The sequence below is a fragment of the Phascolarctos cinereus genome, unplaced genomic scaffold, assembly GCF_003287225.1.
Source record: "Phascolarctos cinereus isolate Bilbo 61053 unplaced genomic scaffold, phaCin_HiC Scaffold_4;HRSCAF=312, whole genome shotgun sequence".
Lineage (NCBI taxonomy): Eukaryota > Metazoa > Chordata > Mammalia > Diprotodontia > Phascolarctidae > Phascolarctos > Phascolarctos cinereus.
The window spans coordinates 132376271-132403656 of record NW_027555847.1 but is presented as its reverse complement, the minus strand read 5'-3'; the positions used below and the strand labels follow the sequence as shown (position 1 = coordinate 132403656).

At 35.3% G+C, this 27386-nt stretch overlaps 1 protein-coding gene across 2 annotated transcripts in view; it reads right to left on the bottom strand.

Moving 5' to 3' along the window:
- The window catches only part of LMF1 (lipase maturation factor 1), a 729514-nt gene that overhangs the window by 621230 nt on the left and 80898 nt on the right, over positions 1 to 27386 (bottom strand). Inside the window, exon 3 of one of the 2 annotated variants that reach the window (XM_021006793.2) lies at positions 5656 to 5666. In XM_021006793.2, coding sequence (XP_020862452.1) covers positions 5656 to 5666 — 11 coding nt within the window. Of the gene's footprint in view, positions 1 to 5595; positions 5619 to 5655; positions 5667 to 27386 lie in introns of those variants that run through there. The other variant, XM_078152596.1, reaches the window with a different exon arrangement.

The following is a 27386-nucleotide window of genomic DNA, read 5'->3' as shown; positions in this document are numbered from 1 at the left end:
TTAAAGCTTAAAGCCTTAACTTGAATGTCTTTTTTAGCACACTGATTTATTTTCCTCAAAGCCTGCACAGTGAAGAGGTCAATCACTGAATATAACGTTAGGGGAAAAAAAATACGGTAAGAACGAAATTCTTTGCAATAGGGAAATTAGGGAGCATTGTAATGCTGTAATGACATTCAAGAAGAGGCATGACCAACTGTTTTGCTGGTGCACTCTAAGAACCATAGGACTTTTCCATTTGACTTGCAGCTCAAACCTTCCATAGATGTTGTCTCCCCAATTAAAATGTAAGCTCCCTGAGAGCAGGAACTGTCTTATTTTTCTACCTGTATCCCCAGTGTTTAGCATGGTATTTTGCACACTTAGTAATCACTTACTCAACGAAATAGCAGCTCACCTTTTCATGGGACTCTGTGCGTGTGTGAGTGTGTGTGTGTGTGTGTGCACGCGCATTTTTTGTGCGTGTGTGAGGCAATTGGGGTTGACTTGCCCAGTCATATAGCTAGTGAGTATTACGTGTCTGAGGCCCTGACTCCAGGGCCAGTACTCTATCCACTGTACCAGGGACTGTATTCTTGCAAACACATTTTCCTCTTAACCATCCCAAGAGGAAGGCAGAGCAGATCTCACCATTTTACTATTGAAGAAACAAAGGCTTAAAACTAGTGAAGTGACTTCCCTAAGCTGTTAAGTGGAAGAGCTGGCACTTGGAACTAGGTCTTCAGACTCAGTACCCAGTACTACACCATACTAACTCCACTGAGGACCTAACAAATCAAGGAAAGCATGGCTATAGAATTACAGAAAAAAATAAGACCTCGTGTTTTCTAGCCACATTGATTCCATTTTCCTGGGAACATTTATGTGTTATCCTTTGTCATATCTCAGTCTCTTGAAATCAGCTTTGGCTCTTGAAGGAGACTCCACAACCATCAGACTGATTAGTCAATGCTAAAAGTAATAGGTTTTTATATGATCAATTTTAAAATCACATAAGAGAAGCCTTTAAAGGTATGTGGGAGGTAGAGGGAGTGGGAAGCAGAGGCAACAAAAGAAGTGTACAACCAGGGTAGCCTATAAACCTCAGGTACTATGTTCTTTGAGCCACTGAAGGGGAAAGTATGCATTTCAACGATAGCCTTAAGGAAAAACACACTTTGGCTCTCTGGCACCCTCTGTTTCATCAGTTTTATTATTGTACAACAATAGCAATCTGAGATCTTACACCTTCTTTACTCCAAGGCAACTTACAACTCCATCCCAACACTAGTATATTGAAGCAGCACTTCCGAACTAGAACACACACACACACACACACACACACACACACACACACACACACACACTCATACACACACGCCAATGCATCCAAACTAAAGAAACGGGCCAACATCACACCAGAACAGTCTCAGGTACTCCACACATTGGGGCAGTACCAAAATAGGTGAAAGCCATTTGTTTTATAGGGGGAAAAAAACTAATTTGTTTCTTATCTCATGTATCACAGGCAAAAAACAAAACAAAACTAGAAATTGGAAAGCAAGTTCATGCAGAAGTATGAGGTGAAGACACTGCCAGAAGATTCTGGAAAACAATGTGGCATGGCTATACTAGGCAGAAGAGGCAGTCTGCCACAAGAGAGCCTAAATTCCAGAGAGAGGCATTTTGGAAAACCACAACACAAAGTTGCATTTATTTACAACAGACAAATACATTCTTTATATGCTCCAAATCTATCTAACTTCACTATCATCTAGCCTTTATCTCTCCCTTGAGTCCACAAGAAGAGAATAAAGCAATTACCTAACGCTTTGCTGAAATCTAAGAGTAACTATATCTAAAACGTTCATGCCACTGCTTTGTCTCATTTATAACCACAATAATAATAATTGCTAACAATATATAGCTCTTACTATGTACCAGACACTTTGCTAAGTGCTTCACAACTATCATCATCTCGTTTGATCCTCACAACAACCCTGGGAGGTAGATGCTATTATTATCTTCATTTTACAGATGAGGAAACTGAGGCAAACAGAAGTTAAATAGTTTCCCCAGGGTCACATAGCTAGTAAGTGTCTGAGGTCAAATTTAAACACAGGTCTTCCTGACTGCAGGCCTGGCTCTCTATCCACTGTACCACTAGCTGCCTCTATATATAAATACGGATCTAGTTGTATCAAATCCCCAGAACTCTGTAGAGTCTCATGAATCATGTTTCAAAGTACATGAGAGGTAGTGGGTTTCTTTCTGGTTTCATAAATAATCACTGAATGTTTTAATTATTCAGCTTAAAGGAATATAAAATCCTTCACAAAGCTTCTACCCCAGTTCCTCAGAGTAGCATAGAGGTGACCCCCTCAAATGCTACACCAGCAAATAACTATTTCTGGTAGATTCCATTATGATAGAAAGCCTTTGAGCGTGAACAGCCTTTGATGACAGAATAGGGCAGCTGTCAGAGGACCAGTGTAGATAAGTACAGAGGGGTTTGGCAACCACTAAGTGGGCTAGTAGGTAATCAATCATTTTGCTATGACAATCCATGAAACTAAGAAAGGTAAAAAACAGTCCTAAGGCCTGTATGATCCCTTTTTGTTTATATAGTGTCCATATTAGAGAGCCAGGAGAGAAAGTAGTGACCACTAAGAAGCATACAGTTTATGGGCCATCTCTAAAGGACAGGACTACCTGTGGAATAGGATAGTGGTACTAAATTTAAATAGAAATAGGAGCTCCTAAGCTATACAAAAGGATCCTTGTAGGTCAAATATTGACTCAGAAAACCATATAGTACCATTATCTATGTTTTACTGTATTCTTACTTAATTTGTTAAATATTTCTCAATTACTTTAATCTGGTTCTGGCCTCCCCTCAGGAGTTTTGTGGGCTGCTTGCAGCAGGAGGGCCATAAGTTAGACACTTCTGCAAGGTATTCCAGAGATGAAATTCCCTCTTAAAACTTATACTTAGGGGGCAGCTAGGTGGCAGCTAGGTGGTGCAGTGGATAGAGCACCAGTCCTGAAGTCAGAAGGACCTGAGTTCAAATCTGACCTCAGACCAAACACTTGATGCTTACTTAACTGTGTGACCCTGGGCAAGTCACTTAAGCCCAACTGCCTAAAAAAAAAAATTAAATTTTAAAAAATTTATACTTAGAGCACATAGAAGTTAAATGACTTGTATGGGGTCACAAAGTCAGTATGAATGAGAGGCAGAACTTGAACCCAGGACTTCTTGGTTGGTACTCTAAATACAAATAGTAGAAAAAGTACTAGGCTTGGATTCAGGAAGACTTAGGTTAAAAGCCTGTCTATGTGACCCTGGAAAAATCACAATTTATGTGCCTAAGTTAATTCCCCTGGATTCATCTAATAAGACAGAGGGTTTAGTGGAAGGAATTCCCCATAGGAACTTCCCCATGCTGATGAAATCACAGATCTTTCTTGTACTTACATACTCTAAATATGAGATATTGGCTCAATGACATACTAAAATTAATATGACATTTTCCCTATAGATGAAGTTTCAACTAAATAGAAAAATGAATCACAGGTTTTTCTTGGAGAATAAACAAAAAGAGCTGGCAGGGTTGATTTTGCCTTGTGTTCAAAGACAAAAATAATAATCATTTAATGGGATACTTGGTCTTCTTACCTTTGCAGTGTTCACGTTGGGATAAAAGTATTTTGTAATGTTAAAAGTCCTGCATAAATGTTCCTCTTCCTAAATAAGGGACTGACTGAAATAGCAGCAGCTATTACAAATATCATTTAATTGGTGAAAAAAGATAGTATGGAAGAGGAAGTCCCTCTCCAGCCTCCAAAGTTTAAAATGCTCCAGAGTAACTTTGATGATAACTCCAAAATAACCCTGATTTTAATCATGTTTTCAAAGACAGAAAAGAAAATTTCAACCTCAGGAAGACAGATGCATATAACAAATGCTTAAAGAGTGGGAGGGCATGTGACTATTAAACTCATTCCAAAACTAAACTAAACCAAATCATAGAATCAAGGAACCTCAGAGTTGGAAAGGACCCCAGAGGTCATTTTAAGCTAACCCATTCCTGAATAAGAATCCCATCTAACACATGCATGATTTGTAGTCTAGCCTTTTCTTGAAGATTGCTAGTGAAAGGGATTCTACTACCATCTACATCTTAGCCTATAAATATTTTAATAGAAATTTTGCACTGAAATTTTTATCTTAAATAAGAAAGGGGAAAAATATGACCATATGGGTTGTGTCTTTTTCTAACTGTCTAAAATGACCACTACAATTTAAGACTTCACTGAACTACTGTAGATTCTATGTCCCTACGTTAGTGGCCTGAAAGAGTTAATAGTATATCCAAGGTGCCTCAGGCACTAGAAGAATTAGACTCATAAATATTAAACAACCACTACCATAATATTATTAAGTCTAATACTCCTTTCAGAAAGGAGAAGTGTATAGCAGGGATTGTGCAATAAAATCCACCAATATTACTAAGAACCTGCTCGTCCATCTGTCCCCTCAATATTTTCCCCCTCTCAAGGCAGACACCTACGTATAACAGGAAGACTAACAAGACTATGCAGAATAGAAGTCCCATAGCAAAAGACGTAATTGATCCAAATAAAACACCAAGCTTTCTCTTTCTCTCCCTGTGACCCCCAAGAAGAAAGTGGAGTTCTTAACTGAAGTGGACATTTCTATGGAATTCCTTCCACCAGTATCTTTCAGAGGCCTGATAATTTTCAAACAAGAACAAGAACACAAATGTTCCTTGGTCTCCAACACCAAGACCAAATAGTCTGAATCTGCATCATTAACAGAGGGCACAAACATCCTTTGTAACAGTTATGCACAGTTCTCCCTTCTTCCAGCTTGACTTCCAGCGATCTATCTACTTGGATACACCTGCATGCTTTCTGAGCCGGTCTTACCTGCTCTATGTTTATTCAGAGCACACAAATGTCTTTTATTAAACAAAGTAAATTAAAAAATAGGTTAAAAAAATACAGATTTTACTCAACTGTGTTGAATACAGTATCAAGCTACCCTTGGCCCAATTTACTTGGGACTTGAATACCTCTCACAAATTTCAACTTTATGTTGAGAATTGTATGAGGCTTAAGTATGCTGCAGAAAACTCACCAAGGTGTGTAAAGATGAGATATGCTTTTGTGATCCTTTTTACATGAATAAATGTGCATATCTCCTTTTCATGTACCCCAGAGAATCAAGTTGAATAATAATATCTGTGGATGTATTCATTATAATGTAATTGAACTGTCACCACTATGCCTACAAAAAACTTATTCTATTCCAGCAAGGTGGAGACAGAATTTCTGGGCATATAATGGATCTGAAAAATTCATGATTTCACACATCTGCATTAGCTGGTCATTCTCAGATGGGGGAGGGGAAGGAGGTGCCGGCCTAAATTAGGATTCCAAGACTAAGCACCTAATATTATATTACAATATACAGCATTACAATAGCTGAGTCTTTTAGAAGTAAAGAGTATATTAAAGAGTTGTTCACTAAAGTCTTTGAAAGGCAGTAGACTGAAACAAAATATATAAAAATCCTCTCAAGGTACATACCCCAAAATAGATTGCCAGGTAAATTCCTGGAGATAGTTTTTCTGAATTATAATCACTTACCAAAAGCATACCTGAAAAAGAAATAGAAAAAAATACATTAAATTATGGCTTAACTTCACTTTTAAATCATTTTTATTTTGCGTGTTGGACTGATGTATAAATTTGCCATGCCTAAGTACGATGCAAATAAAGTGAAGTTCTTGTATATAGTGAGCATACTTTATTAGATTTTTACTACACATGGAAGTGAATGCCCAGGCCCACAGCTAGCTACAGGGAAAAACTGATGATGGAACAATGTGTGTAGTCAGCATACTGATGACACAAAAAGACATCAGCTTTGGTTTACCCTCTACATGAAACAAACCCAGTCACCTGTGTTTTGTGTTTCCTACCCATCAGAGTGAGTTGCACACAGCCTCAGTTCCCACAAAAGAATCTCAAATATTAGAAATGATAGGGACCTTACAGATCCTTCAGTCCAACTAATTAATCCTTCTAATTAGATGAGAAAAGCCAGGCCCAAGGAGATGAACTTGCTTTCTCTAAATCATAAAATTAGTAAATAACAGAGTCTAGATTCAAACCCAGATCTTTCCTCTAAATGACATGGACTCTACTCCTTTCTCCTTCTTCCATTTTTCCCTCTCTCCAATCTTCTTCTGGCTTTGACTTGTTTACTTACTTGGACGTTGGTCTGAAACACCAAACTACATTATTGATCTGTGACATAACCAAATTTGGGTAATGATGAGACATATTATCTACTATTAGGCTATAGGGCCTTTGGGGACAGGAAGCACCATCATTAAGTGAACAAATATTGTAACTAAATTCTGCTGCACTATAAAATTGCTCAAAACTCTGAGGTAGGATATTATATATTGATTAGATTTGAAAAACTTTCCAGAATACATCACTGGTATGTCTTTACCCCTACTCTAGCTCAGACTACGATAAAGGGATTTAAATTCAAAGAATATGCTAATGTCATCTCAATTCTAATGATATCAGAAAGATCTAATTAGAAAACTAGGGTTCCTCAGATTAAACTAAGGTTGTATTAATTTACTTTTATATTGTTAGAATGCAAGGTGAGCAGCAAACTTTTAAAAGAATCAAAATGCCAAAAAAGATAAATGCTTCCAAGTCTTTGAATTTACAAAGCAAAGCAAAGCAAAGCAAAGAACATGTGGCCCAAAAAGAGAAGACTACCACACCTGTTACAAAGGACTGTATCCTTTATCTCTCTCAAGGATTTAACAAAGAGCATAGTCTTTTGATTCAAAAAATAATAATAATAATTTGAATGACTATGAAATTATGCTACATGCAATGGCTTCTAAAATATAAAACAACTTCCATTTCTAATAAGGAAGCTAATTGAACAGTGAAAGAGATAAGTTAGTTTCAGAAGTATTCCATCAAACTTTAATCTCATAGAAACTGTGCCATTGGAAATACACTTTTAAATTTTTGATGAGGGCAAACTGCCAGAGTACACAAATTTGTAAAATACCACTGCAGGTGACAAAACTAACCCTACCATTTTTTAACCAAATTCCACTTAAATGTAAACATCTTAGAAAAGTAATTAAGTGACACAGAACATTAAATTATTTTTATCAGAATTGCTTGGAATTTTTCTACCTGTATGTTATTTTATAGCTTCACCTGCTTTGAGTTTCAAGTGACAAGACTGCTTGATATAAGATTTTTAAAATAAGCCTGGCGGATCCAATTATATGGGGGAGGGGAGAACTAAAGGGTCATCATTATTTTTGGAGCTTTCGTTATATTATTTTTTTCAACAGCTGGAACTTGTTTTACAAGATGTTGTCTTTCATGGAGATTTTTTTTTTAATTCCCTAAGTCCATCTCTGTTCCTAAGAGCCTAAATTTTCTACCAAAATGGTCCATTTTAATAAATTACATCAAATTATTTTTAAAGACATGTTTTTGCTTCATATATCATTGGCTTAACTCTACCTGATTGGCAATTCATTAGGCTTCGCCATTCTGAAGGGGGCAAAAATAATCGTGAAAGGGAGAGAATGTGCTGAAGGCTGGCACAAATCCTGCTGGAAAACAGCCCACTTTTTAAACACCTATGCGGTTTTCTGCTGTTTCAAGTATTTTATTTTACAGATTGAGCTTTTTATGTAAAGCTACTGGTTTTATAGAAAACCTTTGATTGGAATGGGACGTTAAGTTTAAAATAATTTTCATTAAAATGGCATAACATAGAAATAGGTAATGTGGAATTGTTCTCTCTCATTTCCAAAGTCATTACTTCTTCTTCCAGTTATGGTACAGTCTAAAAGTAAACTCACAAGAATTATTCTATTTTCTTGGCAGACATAAGGAACCCCCCCGAGGCCTATTTAAGAAGCATGCAGCAAGGAATTAATAATAAATTGTTTTCTGACGTGTGTCTGTTGCTGATTACATCAATCAAGACTGAAGAACTTGTCATGTGATGACAGCCAAACACTTGTGAATTTATTTCTCTGAAGAAGCTCATGATGAAAAATGCCAAAGAAACAAAAGCAAATGGCTCTCTCAGCAACTAAATAAAATCAGTAGGGTTTCTTACCTAGAGACTACTGAATTAACTATGACAGCAAGAAAGGTGGGAGGGGAACATTTTCTCAAACCTCCTTTGCCTTTCTCCCCATATACAAATCGAACTGAGTAGAAAATTTCATTAAGAAACGTTGTGAAGGTGTTGGGGACGAAGGAGAGAGTAAATCCTTTGTATCCTATGGCCTTTCCTAGGAGAAAACAGTTTTCCATTTTGCAATAGTTCTTCAAGTCATAGTCTGAATATGGATGGAGAAGGATCATATTAACAGAAGCATGAGGTGAAAGAGCTAGTGTTAGGAGTTAATTAAGTAGTGTTCTTGTACTAATATTCAAAATTTCATAGGTCCATGAGGGCTTTGCATAGACAGCTTTAATCTTGGAAACAGTCATTTAAGCAACCAGGAAAAGACAATGAGCAACTTCAAAATACCAGACTAGTAAACTAATAACAACTTAACAGTGAAGTAGTACAGTATAACTATTGTATTGTATTTGCATTCTGGCTTTTTAAAGGTCTTGTCTAAAGTCCCTTCCAGTTCTAACAACATTTCATGACTACGTAAATTTTAATTTCTAAACTACTGTGGAGACAAGACTAATACATTAAATAGTTGGGGGGGGCAATATAAGGCAAAATAAATTAAATGTTGGGTTTTACTGTACAGACTATAAATGCTGTAGAGTTCTGATAAAAAAAAAATGGCAACTAGGTGATATGGTAGATATTATAGTGCCATAATTGGAGTCAAGAACACCTGAGTTCAAATTCTACCTCAAATCCACCTACTAGCTATATAACCTGGGAAAATCACAACTTTTCCAAGCCTCAATTTCCTCATCTATAAATTGGAGAGCATAATAGCACCTATCTCACAGGCTTGCTGTGAGAATCAAACAAAACAATACATGTAAAGGGCTTTGCAAACCTTAAAGCACTCTATAAATTCTAGCTGTTATTAAACACCAACTGTTCAAATCAGCATGGGCTAGAGAAGCTAGTGACTTGTGCAGTTATAAAGGAAAGAGGATTTATTTTAAACAAGAAGAACTACATAAGCAAAGGCAATGAACTGAGAATTGGTATGAGAGATATTTCAAGAGGCAAAGTAAGTAGCATAATGAGTTACAGGATCACAGCTGTCTCCGATTCTTACTACTTAGGTCATCCTAGGTAAGTCACTTTACCTTGCTGTGACTGAGTTTCTTCATAGACAAAATGGGAAGGATAATATCACCTACCTTACAGGGTTCTTATAGTGAAGTGCAATGAAAATCCTAAAGTGCTATATTGTGAATTATCTCTTATTTTGTTTCTAGTTTTTTGATGTTCAGATAGAAACAATCCAAGAAGTCATTATCCTTCGATCATTCCTTTATATTTAATTTTTTGCAGACTATTGCACAAGTGAATAAAATGACTGCATTTTTTTTTGTAATTTGCTAAGACTACTGGGATATAAGCTTGCTTCTGTAGACTGACTGAAATTACTGTAATCTTCAGACAATTCCACAAGGAGTTAAGATACATGTATTAATGCTATTCCCCAATAGTTTTCACTTCTTCTGCTCGGTCTTTATATTTTGAAATCTTTTCATTCTGTGTAGTTTGGAAATAATAAGCACTGAGAAAAGTGATATCTGTGTAAAAAAAGTTGTTCTTAAGTCTTCAAGGATCATTGTTAGGTCTGAGCATTTGTGAGCAACAATTTCAGTTTCCAAAGAGACTGGTTCCAATATAGTCTGTTGAATTCTCAAAGATATCTTGGGGTTTATATATGTAGTAGTGTGATTTGTCATCTGTTAGTTTATAAAGTGGAGAGACCTTCTGGTACATAATTCTAGCCAAATGAACATGTCTTTTAAAGAATCTGGTAGATAATACATTATTGAAACTTGCAGCAAAGGTTGTATAAACAGGTTTTTTTTCATTTTCCTTTCTTAAAATTTATTTGTTTTCAGTTCATGAATATTTAAGCACATTTAGTGGTAGCAAAGAACAGGAACAAAGCAGATGCCCACCAACTGAGTAATGGCCAAACAAATTATAGTACATGAATGTAATGGAATATTATCATTCTGTAGTATATTAATTGTATTGAATCTTGTTCAAAGACTATACAAAGGGTACAAAATGATCTTATACAAAGAGTACAAAGATTCATAGAAAGACTTAAGTGAACTAATGCAAAAGGAAATAAGCAGAACAAAGCAAATAATATGCACAGTGACTACAACAATGTAAATGGAAATCAATAACTACAGAACAATAAAAAAGAATGCCGCAGAATTACAAAGAACAAGCTTGGCCACAAAGAAGAAATACAAGAAAACACCTCCTCCAACTACTTTGCAAGTTAGGGGGTCCCCCAATGTAGACCACTGCATATATTGTCAGATTTTTTTCAATGTATCGATTGGTTATGTTGATTTTTTTCTCTTCTTTTTATTTTTTTCTTTTGAGGAAAATTCCTTGTCATATGAAATGACTCTCTGGAAGGATAGAGATATAAGTAAAAAATAAAGGCTGTGTTAAAAATTAAAGATCAATAAAATTATTTTTAATTAACAAGCATTTATTGTCCTTCCCAATCCTACCTACTTAAAAAAAAAAGATAACTCTTGTAAAAAAAAATTGGCATAGTGAAGGAAAAAAAGAATTGCACATTGGTCACGTCCCCAAAATATGTATTTTATTCTGCACCTTTAGTCCAGAATCAAGCTTTCTGTCAATAAAATGGGTAGCATGTTTTATCATCTGAAATTATGCTTGGTCATTGCATTGATTAGAATTCTTAAATATTCATAATTGTTTTTATTTACAACGTTGTAGTAGTAAAATTGTTTTTCTTTACAATACTATAATTTCTAGTAAGTACAACTCATAAGCTTCTTTTGATTAAGTCCCTAACCTTTGTATATATCATATATTACTATTACCGGTTCAATGGTTTCATGAGGTCCTCAGATACATTATTTTTTATATAAAATTTTTTTTATAAATTGTAACTTTGTAAAGCTAGTCTCTTACTCTAAGATACTCAGCCTTCTCATGGATATCTTTATGCTCAATGTGTCTTGCCTAGAGAAGACATACTGCCCTCATCCAAATATTCAATTTGACTTCCAGAATCAAGCTCAAAGCTTTTGGTCTCTATCCTTCCTTGGCACACATTACATTTAACATTTTCATGTCACTGGAGAAAGTTTCCATGAGGTGACAAGTCAATGTACCTTTCAGTGGAATCATATAACTTGAAATTATCCATGTCCATCGAGTAATTCATACATTTTAATATAACTCCTCAAGACTGGAAAATCATGTTCAGTCTGTTCAGGAGTGATGATAATTGATTTAACATTAGCAGGGTCATATTAAATTGTCTCTCTAGAAGATAAACAATTTTTCTTGACATTATTGTATAAGCAATATATTTTAGAGAACAGTTTTCCATGTTCATTATACTTATATCTATTTTATTTATTTGTGGTACACATTATTATCATTTTCTCATATTTTTCTATGCAATTCAGATAGAAAATATCTTAGGACAGGTTACTATTCTGCTATTGTTCTTTTATATTTAATGTTTCATGGACTATAGTCCATAGTTGAATAAAATGACTGCTATTTGTAGCTGAATAAAAGTATAAAGAAATAAGCTCATCTTCTGTAAGATCACCAAAACCATTCTTGGTATGACTACAGTAGCAGATAGGACAACAGAATGTGCTTCATCCTCTTTCCACGTGATTTTTATCTCCTCTGCTACGTCTCTATATTTTGAAAGCTTGTTCCCTCACGTAGTTTGAAGAGTATGAGGACTTTAGTTAACATTTTTGCCAATAAACATTGTTCTTAAATTTTTATGAATTGCGGCTTGACAACTGTGGGCAATAATTCAGTCTGTGACAATGATCCAATTCCAAATCAGTTTGATTGGTTGAGTCCTATACAACATTTTGAAGTCTGTATTTGCAGTATAATTTGTTAATCCATGAAAAATAGCAAGCTTCCCACGGATAATACTAGTCACCAGGTTATGCCTTGCTACATATTTCACAGGTGCTAAATTTTAACACCCTGCATTAATGATATGCATAATTTCTATAATTTTATTGACATAATTTAGTCCAGATCACTTAGTCCAGAATTCTTAAGGATAACCCTTCTGTAATTTCTGGTGGAATGATCTGGTTTTGAATTGCTATCATCAGTCCATCCATTTTCAGAAACACAACTGTATGAATCAGCCATTTGTTTAATACTTGTCAACGTATCACTGGCTTTTTTGATTCCATTCTTGGATCTTAGCCACTGCAAAGGCTGTATCTAGAGCTGAACTACTTTTGGTTACTTCGCTTTCCAGTTAAGTCTCTTAATATTATCTTCATGCTTAATAAATCTTGATTAAAGGAGATCAAGATATTTGTAAACATTATTTTCATTCAATAGTTCCAATATAATCTTTAGATTCAAACTTAAAGATTTAAATTTCTCTTTCCTTAGAAAACATTTATTGAATTGAAATGACATTTTGAATATAATTGATAAAGATTTCATGGGAAAAAAGAGGTATTTTTGACATATTTTTTGACATATTTTTCAGTAGGGTCATCTCAATCAATCAGTCAATAAATATTTAATAAGTGCTTATTATGTACCAGACACTGTTAATTGCTGGGGTCAGAAAATGAGGCAAAAGACAGCCCTTGCCTTCAAAGAGCTCACAATTTTGTTTTCATTTCTGTTTTTGCTTTCTAACCAAACTGAGTTGCAGTTTTTTCTTTTTAATAGTATTTTATTTTTTTCCTCATTACATGTCAGGACAATTTTTAGCATTCATTTTTACAAGATTTCGAGTTCAAAATTTTTCTCCCTCCCCTCTTCTGAAAATGGTGGGCAATTTGATATAGGTTACACATGTGCCATCATGTAAAACATATTTCCATATTGCAGTTGTAAGAAGAAACATATCAAATGGAAAAAAAAACATGAAAAAGAATAAAAAGTGAAAAAAGTATGCTTCAAACTGCATTCAGAGTCCATCAGTTCTTTAACTGCATATGAATGGCATTTTTCCTTCATGAGCCCTTTGTATTTGTCTTGGATCATTGTGTTGCTGAGAAGAGCTCAGTCATTCATAGTTGGTTATCATACAATGTTGCTGATAGTGTATACATGTTTTCATACAAATCTTTCCAGGTTTTTCTGAAATCTGCCTGGTCATCGTTTCTTATTGCAAAACAGTACTCCATTACATCCCTATACCACAGCTTGTTCAGCCATTCCCCAATTGATGGGCATCCCCTCAATTTCCAATATTTTTCCACCACGAAAAGGGCTGCAGAAATATTTTTGCATATATAGGTCCTTTTCTCTTTTTCATGATAAGAGCTCACAATCTTAATGCCATCCTTATTCATCAAATAATTAACAAGATGTTTTGGTTTGATTCCCCCTTTAATTTGGAAGCCATGCTTAGTTATATAGTTTTTTTTTTAGGGAGGCAATTTAAACCCATTACAGCTCTGTCTAGCTATCCACTACAATCTCTGTTTTTAAAAAATCCACATTTTATGTCACTTGTCTTTGACATTATGGTGTTTGGAGTATATTTTAAATATGCAATACCTTTTTATGTAGACACCAAATACTCTTGTGTGCTCATTATGTTTGAGTCTATTTTATAAATTTGTAGGGCATGAATAAGCCAATAACTGTAGAACTGAGGCAAAGACTTTGTGATAAGCAACAAAAGAAGTAATAAATGTTATAGAACTTTCAGGTGGTTTGTTTGATAATTCATGAATGAAAGATAAGTTGCTCTTTATACCCCTCAGACTTTTGGCACAGTCTTTTCGCTCCTCAGTCAATTGATTTCTTGTGTTAGAATTTTTTTTTTTGGATAGACAAGCTGTGACTACTTTGTATATGATACATCAACATGAAATTAACCTGCATGTGGAGGCATCACTGGTGCTCCATTTTTCAGATAATAGATATGTGATGCCTTCTGCTATTCTGCATTAGTATGCAAGCTCAAAACTGGGTCTAAGAGGAAAAGTGATAAAATATTGCCAGTAATCTATGCACCACTGGAAAGTGTTTGAGTCAAGAATTATTGATTTTATTCAGTTTATTAACTTCCAGAGCAGCTAGAATTTCATTCACCTCCCCTGGCATAAATGTACAGTCATTAACTACAATAATGGTGCACAAGGTTTCTGTTTCTTGTAATCCAAATTGCATTTTCATTGAATTGAACTTCTCACAACCACAGAGATGACCAGAAATTTTTCTCCCTCAGGGGTTATTCGATCTCTTTACTTCTCAAGACTCTATGATCAAGTTATTGACTGATTTTAAATTTTTATTTTGTTCTTTTGCAGTTTCGACCTCTTATGCCATTTTAACTTTTTGACCTTGGTTATCAAGTGTTGACTAAGAGAATGTGGAAGTTCTGATTTGCTTTTCTTTTACAGATTCCTTTCCCCTGGATTTCTTTTTGTTGCCTTTAATTGGGCAATATAGTGCACCAATTTTCTAGCAGCAAGATATTGATATAATTTTTTGCTACTTTTCAAGTTTTCTGATTCACTCAAGTTACTTCTTCAGTGGTAGTGTTTGATACCTCTTCTTAGGGTTATTCCTTGAGATATCCACCTTTCTTTCAATGGATGTTACTGTGGCAATGGATATTACATATATTTGTTGCATGATGGTCTCCTGAAACGTGTACGGTTTCTGTCAAATACTATTAGAGGATGTGTTCATTCAGGATAATTACAGAAGATACCTTTTTTTAATTACTCTATTTTGGTATAATTCACCTGCTAGTTGGTTTAATGTCATCAAACTCAAAAGGAGATTTCTGATTATTACAGTCTAAGCATGCTCATCCCCTTTTAAAAATAATTTGAGACATTTGTGCCACTTCTATCATCCATTTCATTATTAGAGGTAATTGCTGGAGTTTTAAGTGAAGATTTCTTAATGAATTTGAGGTTTTCAACTTTTCCCTTTTCTGATTTTAGCAGCTTTTCAATTTCATCTCTTATTTCATCTAGACTGCCCACACTGGTTGGCAATATATTGTTGTATGACCTGGAGATGAGGGCACAATGACTAAAAGAATTATGAAGCCCTTACCTGTAATTAGTGAGACCCGTTTCCAATTTTGTTATAACGTATAAGCAAAATATTCACATCTTCATTCCATTTTGTGTCCACTCATGGTTCACCCACTTAGGTCAGTAGGTCTCCAAATGAAGCAATTCCATCAAGAGACATACTGGTATTTCTGATCTGTTTTGAAGTACCTTGATTTCTAGAGGTACCAAAAAGCAAAAACACACCACTTACGCTACTATCCTCTGTTAAGCTGATCATTATGATAGCTTTGAAGAGAGCTACCCTGCATGCCTATGCCAGCTTGTCTATTTTTTAGTTTCAACAAGACCAGTTTCATCACATTGCCCAGGGTGCTAACCAGGTAAATATTTAACAACTAGTATGGTGGTAAAAGTTTAACAATTGGCTCTCACACACGACATTTTTTAGCTTAATCTGCATTATTAACATTTTCTCCATTACTTTCTAAAGTCTAGAAAACTAACAAAAGAATCAATCAAGCCCTGGTTTGTAACATTTATCAATCCCCAGAGCAAAAATGCTGACCCTCTACACAATTTAGATATAACGGCTTGATACTAATCAAACTAGAGAGCAAAGAAGAGCTTACCTCTCAGATTTATGGAGAATGAAAGAATAACCAAATAAGAGATAGAGAACATTAAAAAATGCAAAATAGACAATTCTGATTACATTAAATTGAAAAGTTTTTGCACAAACAAAACCAATGCAACCAAGATTAAGAGGGAAGCAGAATGCTGGGAAACAATTTTTACAGCCAGTGTCTCTGATAAAGGCCTCATTTCTAAAATACATGGAGAACTGAGTCAAATTTCTAAGAACACAAGTGATTCTCCAATTGATAAATGGTCAAAGGATATGAACAGATAAAGAAATTAAAGCTATCTGTAGTCATATGAAAAAAAATGCTCTAAATTACTACCGATTAGAGAAATGCAAATCAAAACAACTCTGAGGTACATCACACCTATCAGATTGGCTAACATGACAAAACAGGACAATGGTATATGTTGGAGAAGATGTGGGAAAATTGGAACACTAATGCATTGTTGGTGAAGTCATGAACTCATCCAACTATTCTGGAGAACAATTTGGAACTATGCCCAAAAGTCTATAAAAATGTGCATACCCTTTGACCCAGCAATATTATTTCTAGGTCTGTATGCCAAAGAGATCACACAAATGGGAAAAAGACCTACATGTACAAAAATATTTATAGCAGCTCTTTTTGTGGTGGCCAAGAATTGGAAATTGAGGTGACGTCCATCAGTTGGAGAATGGCTGAACAAGTTGTGGTATATGCATGTAATGGAATACTATTGTTCCATAAGAAATGGTGAGTAGGCAGACTTCAGAAAAACATGGAAAGACTTGCATGAATTGATGCTGAGTAAAGTGAGCAGAACCAGGAGAACACTGTACACAGTAACTGCTACATGTGTGAAGACTAACTTTGACATACTTACCTCTTCTTAGCAACGCAAGGATCTAAGACAACTCCAAAAGACTCATGATGGAAAACGCTATCCACATCCAGAAAAAGAACTATGGAGTCTGAATGCAGATCAAAGCATAGTATTTGCTCTTTTTTTGTTTGTTTGTTTCTTCTTTCTCATGGTTCCTCCCATTGGTTCTAATTCTTCTTTACAACATGACTAATGTTAAAATATGTTTAATATGAATGAATATGTAGAGCCTATATCAGATTGTACACCATCTTGGGGTAGGGCGAGAGAAGGGAGGGAAAAAAACTTGGAACTCAAAATCTTACAGAAGTGAATGTGAAAACTAAAACTAAATAAACTTTTTAAAAAATTTAATTAAAAAAAACTTTAATGCTCACCCTGAAAATTTAACAATCAGCACTTGAGCCTGTTTGAGTTAGCTCCAGTACCCCCTGGTGGTAACCATATCAATGGTATCAGCAGGGCCCCAGTGGCCAGTATTTCAGTTTCCAATAAGTCTTCAAAACTCCATATACTCTCAGGACATAGAGTGCCAACTTGGCTGAGATTTCCTAACTTATCTGTTTCCTCCCTTAGCCTCTATGAATGATAAGCAATGCTTATTATTATTATTATTATTATTATTACTATTGGTCTGAAATGACTATAGTGACAACTAGCACGGAGGATACACATTAAAGGCTAGTGGAAAATAAAAGCATGGGTTCTTCATGATCATTAAGACAAAGCCTATCACTCATTACAACAACCTGAAAAGAGGAAAAACAACAAAATATAGTAAAATTTAGGCTTATCCAAGGATCAATCTTTTGATAACCATGGGAATCCTGAATTACTTAGAACCTGGAGAAAGAAAAAGAAAAAAGTATCTTTAGAAACAAAAGAATATTTGAACAATAAGCAGGGATGAAAAAAGCAGAGAAGAACTAGACCAGAAAATCATGCCCAATTCAATGTAAATGGTTAACTCACTGAACAGAAATAAAGAAGCCCTGACAAATTCATGTAAAGGACTAGTTTTTCACACACACACACTGTACACACCCCTAAAAATGGTTCATCATAATAGAAGAATAAAGGGGCAGTATCTCTAACAGAAAAACAGAGAAGCAAAAATGAAGAGAAAGAGAATAGGATAATTGCAGAGGGTGGAGAGGAAGAAACTTGGTGGTGTCATAGTAATAAACTAAGTTATTTAGCTCTATGTTCCATCTATCTGAATCTCAGCTAAATTAACAACAACTTATAATAAGTTAAGACAGAAAAGTATGAAGGAAGAGCAGTCACAAAGAACCTAATGAAATCAAAAGACCTTTTTTCAATCATCATTACCCTTCATTTCTCTGTAAGATCTGGAACGATGGACCACCCAATTCTTTTGGAAACTCTCTTCTCTCCTTTTTTTTCCACCTGAAACCACACTAACCTTCTCTCCCTTCTACCTTAATGACAATTCCAGTCTCATGTGCTAGTTTCCCTTATTCTTCCAATCTACTAAGTACAGTTATCCTCAGAACTCTGCTCTTGACTATGTATTCATCTCTCTATTTTTCTACCCCATGAAGGATTCATTGTTCGCTGCTATGCTAGAGACCTCCAAATCTATATCCCTAACCTTGACCTTTCCCTCAAGCTCTAATACCAAACCTCCAAATGCCTGCTGGACATTTCCATTTATAGGTCCTATAACACTTCAATTTCAATTTATCTATACTAAACTCATCATCTTCCTAACAAATGCAACTATACCTCTCCTGACTTTCATATTTAGGTAAACATTCTTAGTTCTCCCCATCACCAAGATTTAGAACTTCAAATCCATTCTTATCCCTTCTTACTATTTTGCCCCATACATGTAAGTGGTGATCAAAACTCTTTCTCATTAATGTTCTTGGACAACTGTAAGACAGTACTCTTTGGAGATAAGGGATTAATTAAAACTTCTGAAGCTCATTCCTGTTACTGGAAGGTAAGAGGCTGGAATGCTCTGGGGGTCAAAAAACTGAAGCTCAATCTCAGCTCTGACATTTATCATCAATGTGACTTATGGCAAGTCAGCTTACTAAACTTCAGTTTCCTCATCTGCAAAATGGGAATGATAATATTTGAACTGCTTAGCTCATAGGGTTATTATAAAAGTATTTTAAACCTTACAGTAATAAAGAAATGTGAGTTATTACTATTATTACGATGGCAGCAAAGTACTGTCTATTGGAACAAAAGAGGATGCTAAATATTAAAATTGATGCTCCCTTAAAATCCTTGAAAATCCCTATGCTACATGGCTCAGAAGAGTTCACTCTACTAAAAAAAAAAATGAAGTAACTTGCACATGGTTTATTATCTAATGGATCTGCTTGGTATTACTTGATAAGTGTTAATTGTATAGTTCATGTGAACAGATTCAAAGTAGACCAATGAGAACTTCAGTATCACATGTGACAGGATCACATAAAATTTCTGAATGCTTGATTAACTGAAACTTTCCCCTTGTTGTATAATTATATGGTTCTTGTTTGGTAATATATGTCAGACATTTTTAATGATTTTTAACTGATAAAGAAAAATAATATTTAAAAGAAAGCAAACACTACATCCTCCATTGCATTTCTTTGACAAATTCAAGTATGGTTACCTGCAAGGTTAGCAGTTCAACCAATGATTCAGCAGAACCATTTTCCTTTAAGAAAAATGAATTTACAAAGCATTATTAGGCCAAAGTATGGGGGTAGGTAACATCTCTGACAGCTGGTTTTGGTTGTTGCCAAGCCTCAGTATTCCATAGCGGTCACAAGGGAAGGAAATAAGCTAGAATTGTAGTAAACGAAACCACTTGTCTGCTTTCTGGATTCACTTTCTTGTGGTCACAGATCTCTAAAAACTGGGATCCTGAGCTCTGTAATTACAACGTCCACATTTAAAAGGAGGGAAAGAGAATAACAAAAATATGGGCTCGAAGGAAGTTTTTTCTCCTGATGAATACTTAGTGAGAAGGGGCAGCAGAGGAAGGAGAGGTTGGAGGAAAAAATAAAAGCAAAGCATTCTGGCAAGCTGAGAAATAAAACTCTATGCAATAGTGCTCTTTTAAGTATTTTCCTGCATGTGGATTCTATGAGACTACTGACTTGATGCTTTTATGTTATATTTTCATAGCGTTATGGATATGGGTAACAAAAATTATTTTGCAGTGTCAACACCTAGATTGTACTTTTTAAAACTTTTTGCCCTGAGAGTACAGACCAGGAACCAGTTAAAAATCATCTGAAAATTGAATTATGCAATTGAAGACTAACTTAAGCCAAGTCTTCTGTCTATGTTCATTTCCAAAGCTAAAAGTCATTATGGAACCTGGCTTATGAAACACAAAAGTAGCCAGTTTCAAATTAAATTTGCTTTGGTTCAATCATTGCAGTGCCAAAACCAGAATTTATGTGGTAACTCACAGAATCCTACTTTTAAATTACTCTGTTCCACAATATGACTCTGAATCAGCAAGTACCCCAGTAGCTTTGATCTAAGCATTAGTCGGACTCTCCTCCCCTCAATTAAAGCATGTGTTCACGTAGCTATAATCAAATCCTCCAAAAAACTGAAAGACTCCCCTGAGAACCATCCATCAAAATCTTGCTGAGTCCATCTACAGCACTAAAACGCCTGGTTTTATAGTGACTACAGGCTGCTTTAACTCTACTCAATTGAAAGAAAGCATAGTGTTCTCACAAGTGGGGCAAATCTCTACAGGTAGAACTTGGGCAAACAAAACTGAGTTTTAGGTATACTTTGGATAGGTATACTCAATATTTTAAGGATACATGATTTGACTGATGTGGGTATTACCCCTTCACTAATACCAACTGTAATCTGTACAACTTAATAGTTAATCTTTGAGAACTCCAATAGGTGAAAATTTCATCACAGTGTGACCAACCTGGTGAGGAACTTCTCTGAACCTGCTTTGTCTGACATTCATATGAGAGGCACCCAGTCCATCACTAGGCCTTGCCAGCTTGGTAAGACCTACCAGAGCTTGCACTCCCACTGCTAGCACAGCCTTTAAGAATCCAGAGGTACTCCAACACAAGAATGAAGCAGAGTAGGGCTTTGGTAGACAAAATTATTATATCAGACACAAACTTTTTCCAGATGATACAGAATAAATGACACTTCCTCATATAGTACAACAGATTCTGGTAGAGTCTAAATGTGGTTTATCTATTGTTGCCAATAAAACAGGTATAACTAACATAATAGAAATAATTCAACTTCAAGAGAAAATACTATAAAAATCATAAGAAAAATAAAAAGAAAGTGCTATGGAGTCCAGAAGAGAGAGAAAGAAAAATGAAGAATATATTATGAATCTGTAAGATAAAACATAAAGTTTGACCATAGATCAAATTCTAATATTCCTTTAGATAACAAATCTTTTTTTTTTTAAATAAAGGAAGTAGCTGAAAGTGGTGCTTGAGAAGGCACCTTTTAGAAACACCTGAGATTCATGCAAAGAATTCTACACACAGATAAAAAATTAAGAGCTAACTACTACCTATAGTTTTAAAAATTCTCTCCAGAGATAAAATCTGAAGACAAGTCAAATTCTTATGATTACTTTCAGGCAATGAATTCCTCATTTATTTTTAATAATTTAAAAATTAACACATGTTTATCCATAGCTAGTTTAAAAATCAACATATTTTTATCCACAGCTAACTCATGGATACATGAAGTTACACAAATAAAAGTTTTAAGAAACCTGATTTCTAAAGCCTATCATCCTGCCTTATATGTAGAGATCAGTAAATTAAGCCTTTTCAAAATATATATGAATGTTCAAAGGATATGTAACTTCTTCAATTTAGGGAACTCCATACGTGGAAACACCTTCACTAATTCAGGGTGCAACCAGTTTGTAACTTACTAGATAAGTCCTAGAGGGTTGCCCAAGACAGGGCAATTATGGTAATATACTCTATTATATTAATTTAAAAAATAAACTACTACTTCCCAGCAACACCCCCCCACACCTTAATTATTTTTGTAAAGTAGCAGACTCATCAGAAAGCTGACTATTTCACAAATTCTATTATATGTGCTTTACCTTGGCAGCCATCCTAAGGAATTTCTTTGTTGCTATTTAAGATCACAACATATCATTCTCTTTCTCTTCTTTACTTGCCTAATCCCCCCCCCAAAAAAAAAATAAGAAAAGAAAAGATTATCTACAAAAACTGAAATGCAAAGTAGAAGCATCCCAGGGGTTGGAGGTAGAATTTGAATTAAGGACTGCCAGACTCTAAGTCTACCACTTAATTTATTGTACCATGTTACCTCTACCTCTCAGAATATATATGTAAAGAAAAATATTTGCAGAGGTAACTCTAGAACAGGGCTTCTTAAGCTTTTTCCACTTGCAACTACCTATCAGCGCTTCTTAAAAAACAACAACTATGGGGGGCAGAGCCAAGATGGCAGTGTAAAAGCAGTGACTTGCTTAAGCTCTCCCCCAAACCCCTCCAAACAGCTATAAAAATGGCTCTAAACAAATTCTAAAGCAGCAGAACCCACAAAAAAGAGTGAAACAAATTTCTAGCCCAAAACAACGTGGATGGTTGATCAGAATGGTAAATCGTGCCAGGCATGGAGAGGAATGCAGTTTGGCGTGGGCATGCAGGCAAACCAGGCCTCAGCAAACCTGGAACAAGCCTCAAAGGACTGAATCACGGGCAGCTGTGGTGGTTTCCAGACTTCTAAACCCATGAAGGCCAAAGAGTACTTAGAAGGTCAATGGAAAAAGTCTGTGACTGTGGTGAGAGAGAGAAGCATGGTCCTACTCCCAGTGCCTAAGCGCAGCCCCAGGCTACGGCTGCTTCTGAAGCTTCTGGCCCACAGACTGAGGGGGAATCAAGTGGCTGATCAGAGGGGGATTGCAGGGATCTCTTTGCCGGTGCTGAGGCAGGATTCTCTTGCTTTGCCCATGCTTGGATCCAGGTCACCATTCTGGGTGGCGGTCCTGGGGTGAGAAGGAGCACTGCCATGGTGGAGCTTGTAGTGGCAGTGCAGAGAAAATCCTCTTCACAGTTCTAAGGCAGAAAGAGTGTTTGTGGCCACTCATAGACCAGAGCACAGGCTAGGAAAGGAGTAAACACCTTGCCCTTGATCATACCACTTTGGAAGAACTGAAAATTTACAGATCCCTAAAGAATCTCTGAAAACAGCTGCACAAAACCCCCAAAGCTTGGGACAGTACATTCTCCACACTGGAAGCAGACCCCTATCTTAACAAAGAGTTTGTAACTCAAGAAATTAGCTGGGATCATGAGCAAGCAGGGCAAAAAGAGTCACACCATAGAATCTTACTTTGGTGACAAAGAAGACCAAAACATACAACCAGAAGAAGGCAACAAAGTCAAAGCTCCTACATCCAAAGCCTCTAAGAAAAATATGAATTGGTCTCAGGCCATGAAAGAGCTCAAAAAGGATTTTGAGAAGCAAGTAAGAGAAGTAAAGGAAAAACTGGGAAGAGAAAGGAGAGGGATGCAAGAAAATCACGAAAAACAAGTCAACAGCTTGCTAAAGAAGACCCCAAAAATACTGATGAAAATAACATCTTAAAAAAATAGCCTAACCCAAATGGCAAAAGAAATCCAAAAAGCCTACAAGGAGAAGAATGTCTTAAAAAGCAAAATTGGCCAAATGGAAAAGGAAGTCCAAAAGATTACTGAAGAAAATACTTCCTTAAAAATTAGAATGGAGCTTTATGAAAAATTAAGACTTTATGAGAAATTAAGACATTGTAAAACAAATCCAAAAGAATGAAAAAATAGAAAACTATGTGAAATACCTTATTGGAAAAATAACTGACCTGGAAAATAGATCCAGGAGAGATAATTTAAAAATTATTGGATTATGTGAAAGCCATCATCAAAAAAAGAGCCTAGACATCATCTTTCAAGAAATTATCAAGGAAAACTGCCATGAACCAGAGGGCAAAATAGAAATTGAAGGAATCCATGGATCACCTCCTGAAAGAGATCCCCAAAGGAAAATTAGGAATATTGTAGCCAAATTCCACAGTTCCCAGGTCAAGGAGAAAATATCGCAAGCAGACAGAAATAATCAATTCAAGTATTGTGGAAACACAATCAGGATAACACAAGATTTAGCAGCTTCTACATTAAAGGACCACAGAGCTTGGAATATAATATTCAGGAGGGCAAAGGAGATGGGATTACAATCAAGAATCACCTACCCAGAAAAACTGAGTATAATTCTTCAGGGGAAGAATTGGGAATTTAGTGAAACAGAGGACTTTCAAGCATTCTTGATGAAAAGACCAGAGCTGAACAGAAAATTTGACTTTCAAATACAAGACTCAAGAGAAACATGAAGAAGTAAACAGGAAAGAGAAATCATAACAGACTTATTAAGGTTGAACTGTTTACATTCCTGCATGGAAAGATGATATTTGTAACTCATGAGTCCTCTGTCAGTATTAGAGTAGTTGGAGAGAAAAAAATTATATGTATGTATATAGATAGATAGATAGAGGGCACAGGGTAAGTTGAAGATGAAGGGGTGATATCTGGAGAATAAAATTAAGGGGTGAAAGAGGATTATATTGAGAGGAGAAAGGGAGAGGTAGAATGGGATAAATTATTTCACATAAAACAGACAAGAAAAGGCTTTTATAGTGGAGGGGAAGTGGGGGAAAGTGAGAGGGAATGAGTGAATCTTATTCTCATCAGATTTGGCTTAAGAAGGGAATAACATACATACTCAACTGGGTATGGACATCCATCTTACCCTATAGGAAAATAGGGAGGGAAGGGTAGACTGAGGAAGGAGGTAATCAGAAGCAAACACTTCTAAGGAGAGATAGGGTCAAAAGAGACAATAGAATAAACAGGGGGTGGGATAGGATTGAGGGAAATATACTTAGTTTTTCACATGACTACTATAGAAATGTTTTGCATGACTACACATGTATAACCTGTATCGAGTTGCTTGCCTTCTCAATGAGGGTGGGTGGGGAGGGAGGCAGGAAGAAAATTTGGAACCCAAAGTTTTAAAAACAAATGTTTAAAAAAAATGTTTTCACATGCAACTGAGAAATAATATATACAGGAAATGGAGTATAGAAATCTATCCTACCCTACAGGAAAATTGAAGGGGAAGGGAATAAGAGAAAGGGGGGAGAAAGAACGGAGGGCAGATTAGGAGAAGGGGTATTCAGAATTCATGCCATCTTGAAGTGTAGGGAGGGGTGAGATGGGGAGAAAATTTGGAACTCAGAATCTTGTAGAAGTGAATGTTGAAAACTAAAAATAAATAAATTAATTTTAAAAAAGAAATGTTTTGATGAAGTTGACAAGAAAAATAAATATCCCAAGTGGGATGCTTTCAATAAATGGCTACTCAAAACCACCAGAAAAAAAAAAAACTACTACCAGAGAAAATTAGTTCACTTATTCATATTCTACAACTCAGTGATACTATTGCTGGGTATTTTTCATCCAAGAAAGCCAAAGATAAACAAGAAAGGTTCCTGCATATACCAACATCTTTATATCAACACTTTTGGTGGAAGCAAGAAACTCGAAACAAGATGAGTGCCTACTGAGGACTGATAAAACAAACTGTGGTATACAAGCATGACAGAATATTAAGTACGATGAAACTTATGATTATGAAGAATTCAGAGAAATTTGCAAAGACTTGTATGACCTGACACAGCAAAATAAGCAAAACCAAGAGAACAGTATATACAATTGCCATGATAGTATAAAGGAAAAGACCACAAGATATGAAAATTCAGATCAATGCATTAACCAATATTAATTCCAAAGGATTATTGAAGAGATGTATACCTTCTTTCTTTTGGTAGACTTGCAGCAAACTACAAATACAGAATGAGGTACAGAGTATTAGAAGATCAAATGTGTTGGTTTGTCTTTATTTTCTTATAAGAGAAATCTAGGGATGGAGTAACTGGGACATGACAGTGATGTGAACTTTTTTAAAAAGGCAATTGGACCACTGAAATGCACAGCTTGACAGAGTTCACTAACAGAGGTACAAAATACTCTAAATACCAATTAAAATACAAAAGTTGAAAAGCGATTTCCAAAATGAATTAGATTATAGGAAAATCACATAATTGGAATTTATTCACTTTCTATGTAAAAATTACTCTCTATGCTAATCCATCTTAGGAGGTAACAAACATAAACTGAACAAAATTATAACATCCATAGACTCTAAGTACCTAAAAGAATTTATCAAGTTGCTAAATATTTACTACTGATATTAACTTCTCATAATTCTGTCAGAATTTAGATTTACTTTGCAATTCTATTTACTGCTTACTTATAGAAAGATTATTATTATGAATAATTTAAATCACTCTCCAGCTATAAAATGGGAGGTACCAATATGCCTCTTTCTTGGAGTCTATACTAGTAAAAATTTTATCTCTATAGAGTACATTATTTGCTTTTAAAAAATAAAAGTAAACCATATTTGCAAGATAGAGACAACTGTCTGTAAATTGCAATAGACTATATTAAATAAGATTGCCCAGAATTTTTTAAGGGAAAAAAATTCTCATAGAAATTCTTAATTAAAAAAATAAGCAACACAAATATCCTTTTAAAAGTTTAACAATCATCAGTTCAAATATGTCTAAAATGTCAATATAGAAGCAAAGGATTAAATAGTGAATTTATGACATCAATCACCACTAAATTTAATTTCAAAAACTTAAATGTGTTTTTCATTATCATCATTAGTCAACAATTGTATTGCAAAGCACAATGTCACATGGTATTAATCTTTGCTTCATTAATATGTCATATCAACGACTTACTTTTGCTCACAGCATTCTTTGAAACTGATACTCTGTTCTTTCTGTCTGAGTAGGAAGTGCCAAAAGCAGCTTCCTCTACAGGAAGGATGACCCCCTGAGATCCCTCTACTTTGGGTTTAAATTTCTAGAGATAATCTTTTCTTCTTTTTTTGGGGGGGGGGATCAAGAAAGTAAAGAAGAGAAAGGGAAGGTTATACAGTGATCTTAAACAGCAACAAAGAAATTCTTTAAGATCCTTGCCAAAGTAAAGCACACATAGAATAAAATAGTCAGCTTTCTGGTGAAGCTGTTACTTAACAAAGATAAGTGGGAGTGGAGGGGGTAGTACTGCTGAGAAGCTGAAGTTTGTTTTTTAAATTAAAATAAGCCAGGGCTAAATAGGTTGTACTTTAAGATAATTTAAAGGACTAAAACTATGGTAGTAATTTCATCAGAAGGATGAAAATTAATTGAATGTTGAACAAACCTTTTATACATCAATAAAGCATGAAGTACCAAACTGACAAATATTGGCCAATGGAGACTATACATCAAGTGCCAACAGTACGTGTAGTAATGAATAAGTGTAATGAGCATAATGGAGTAATGAATCAGTGATTACTCTAAGAATATAAATCAAGTACTTAAACTTGAGGCTATATACAGAGAAGGATGGCAACACATCTGCTGGGAACCAGAATGCCATTAAATACTGAACTAGATCAGAAAAAGTTGGGGATTT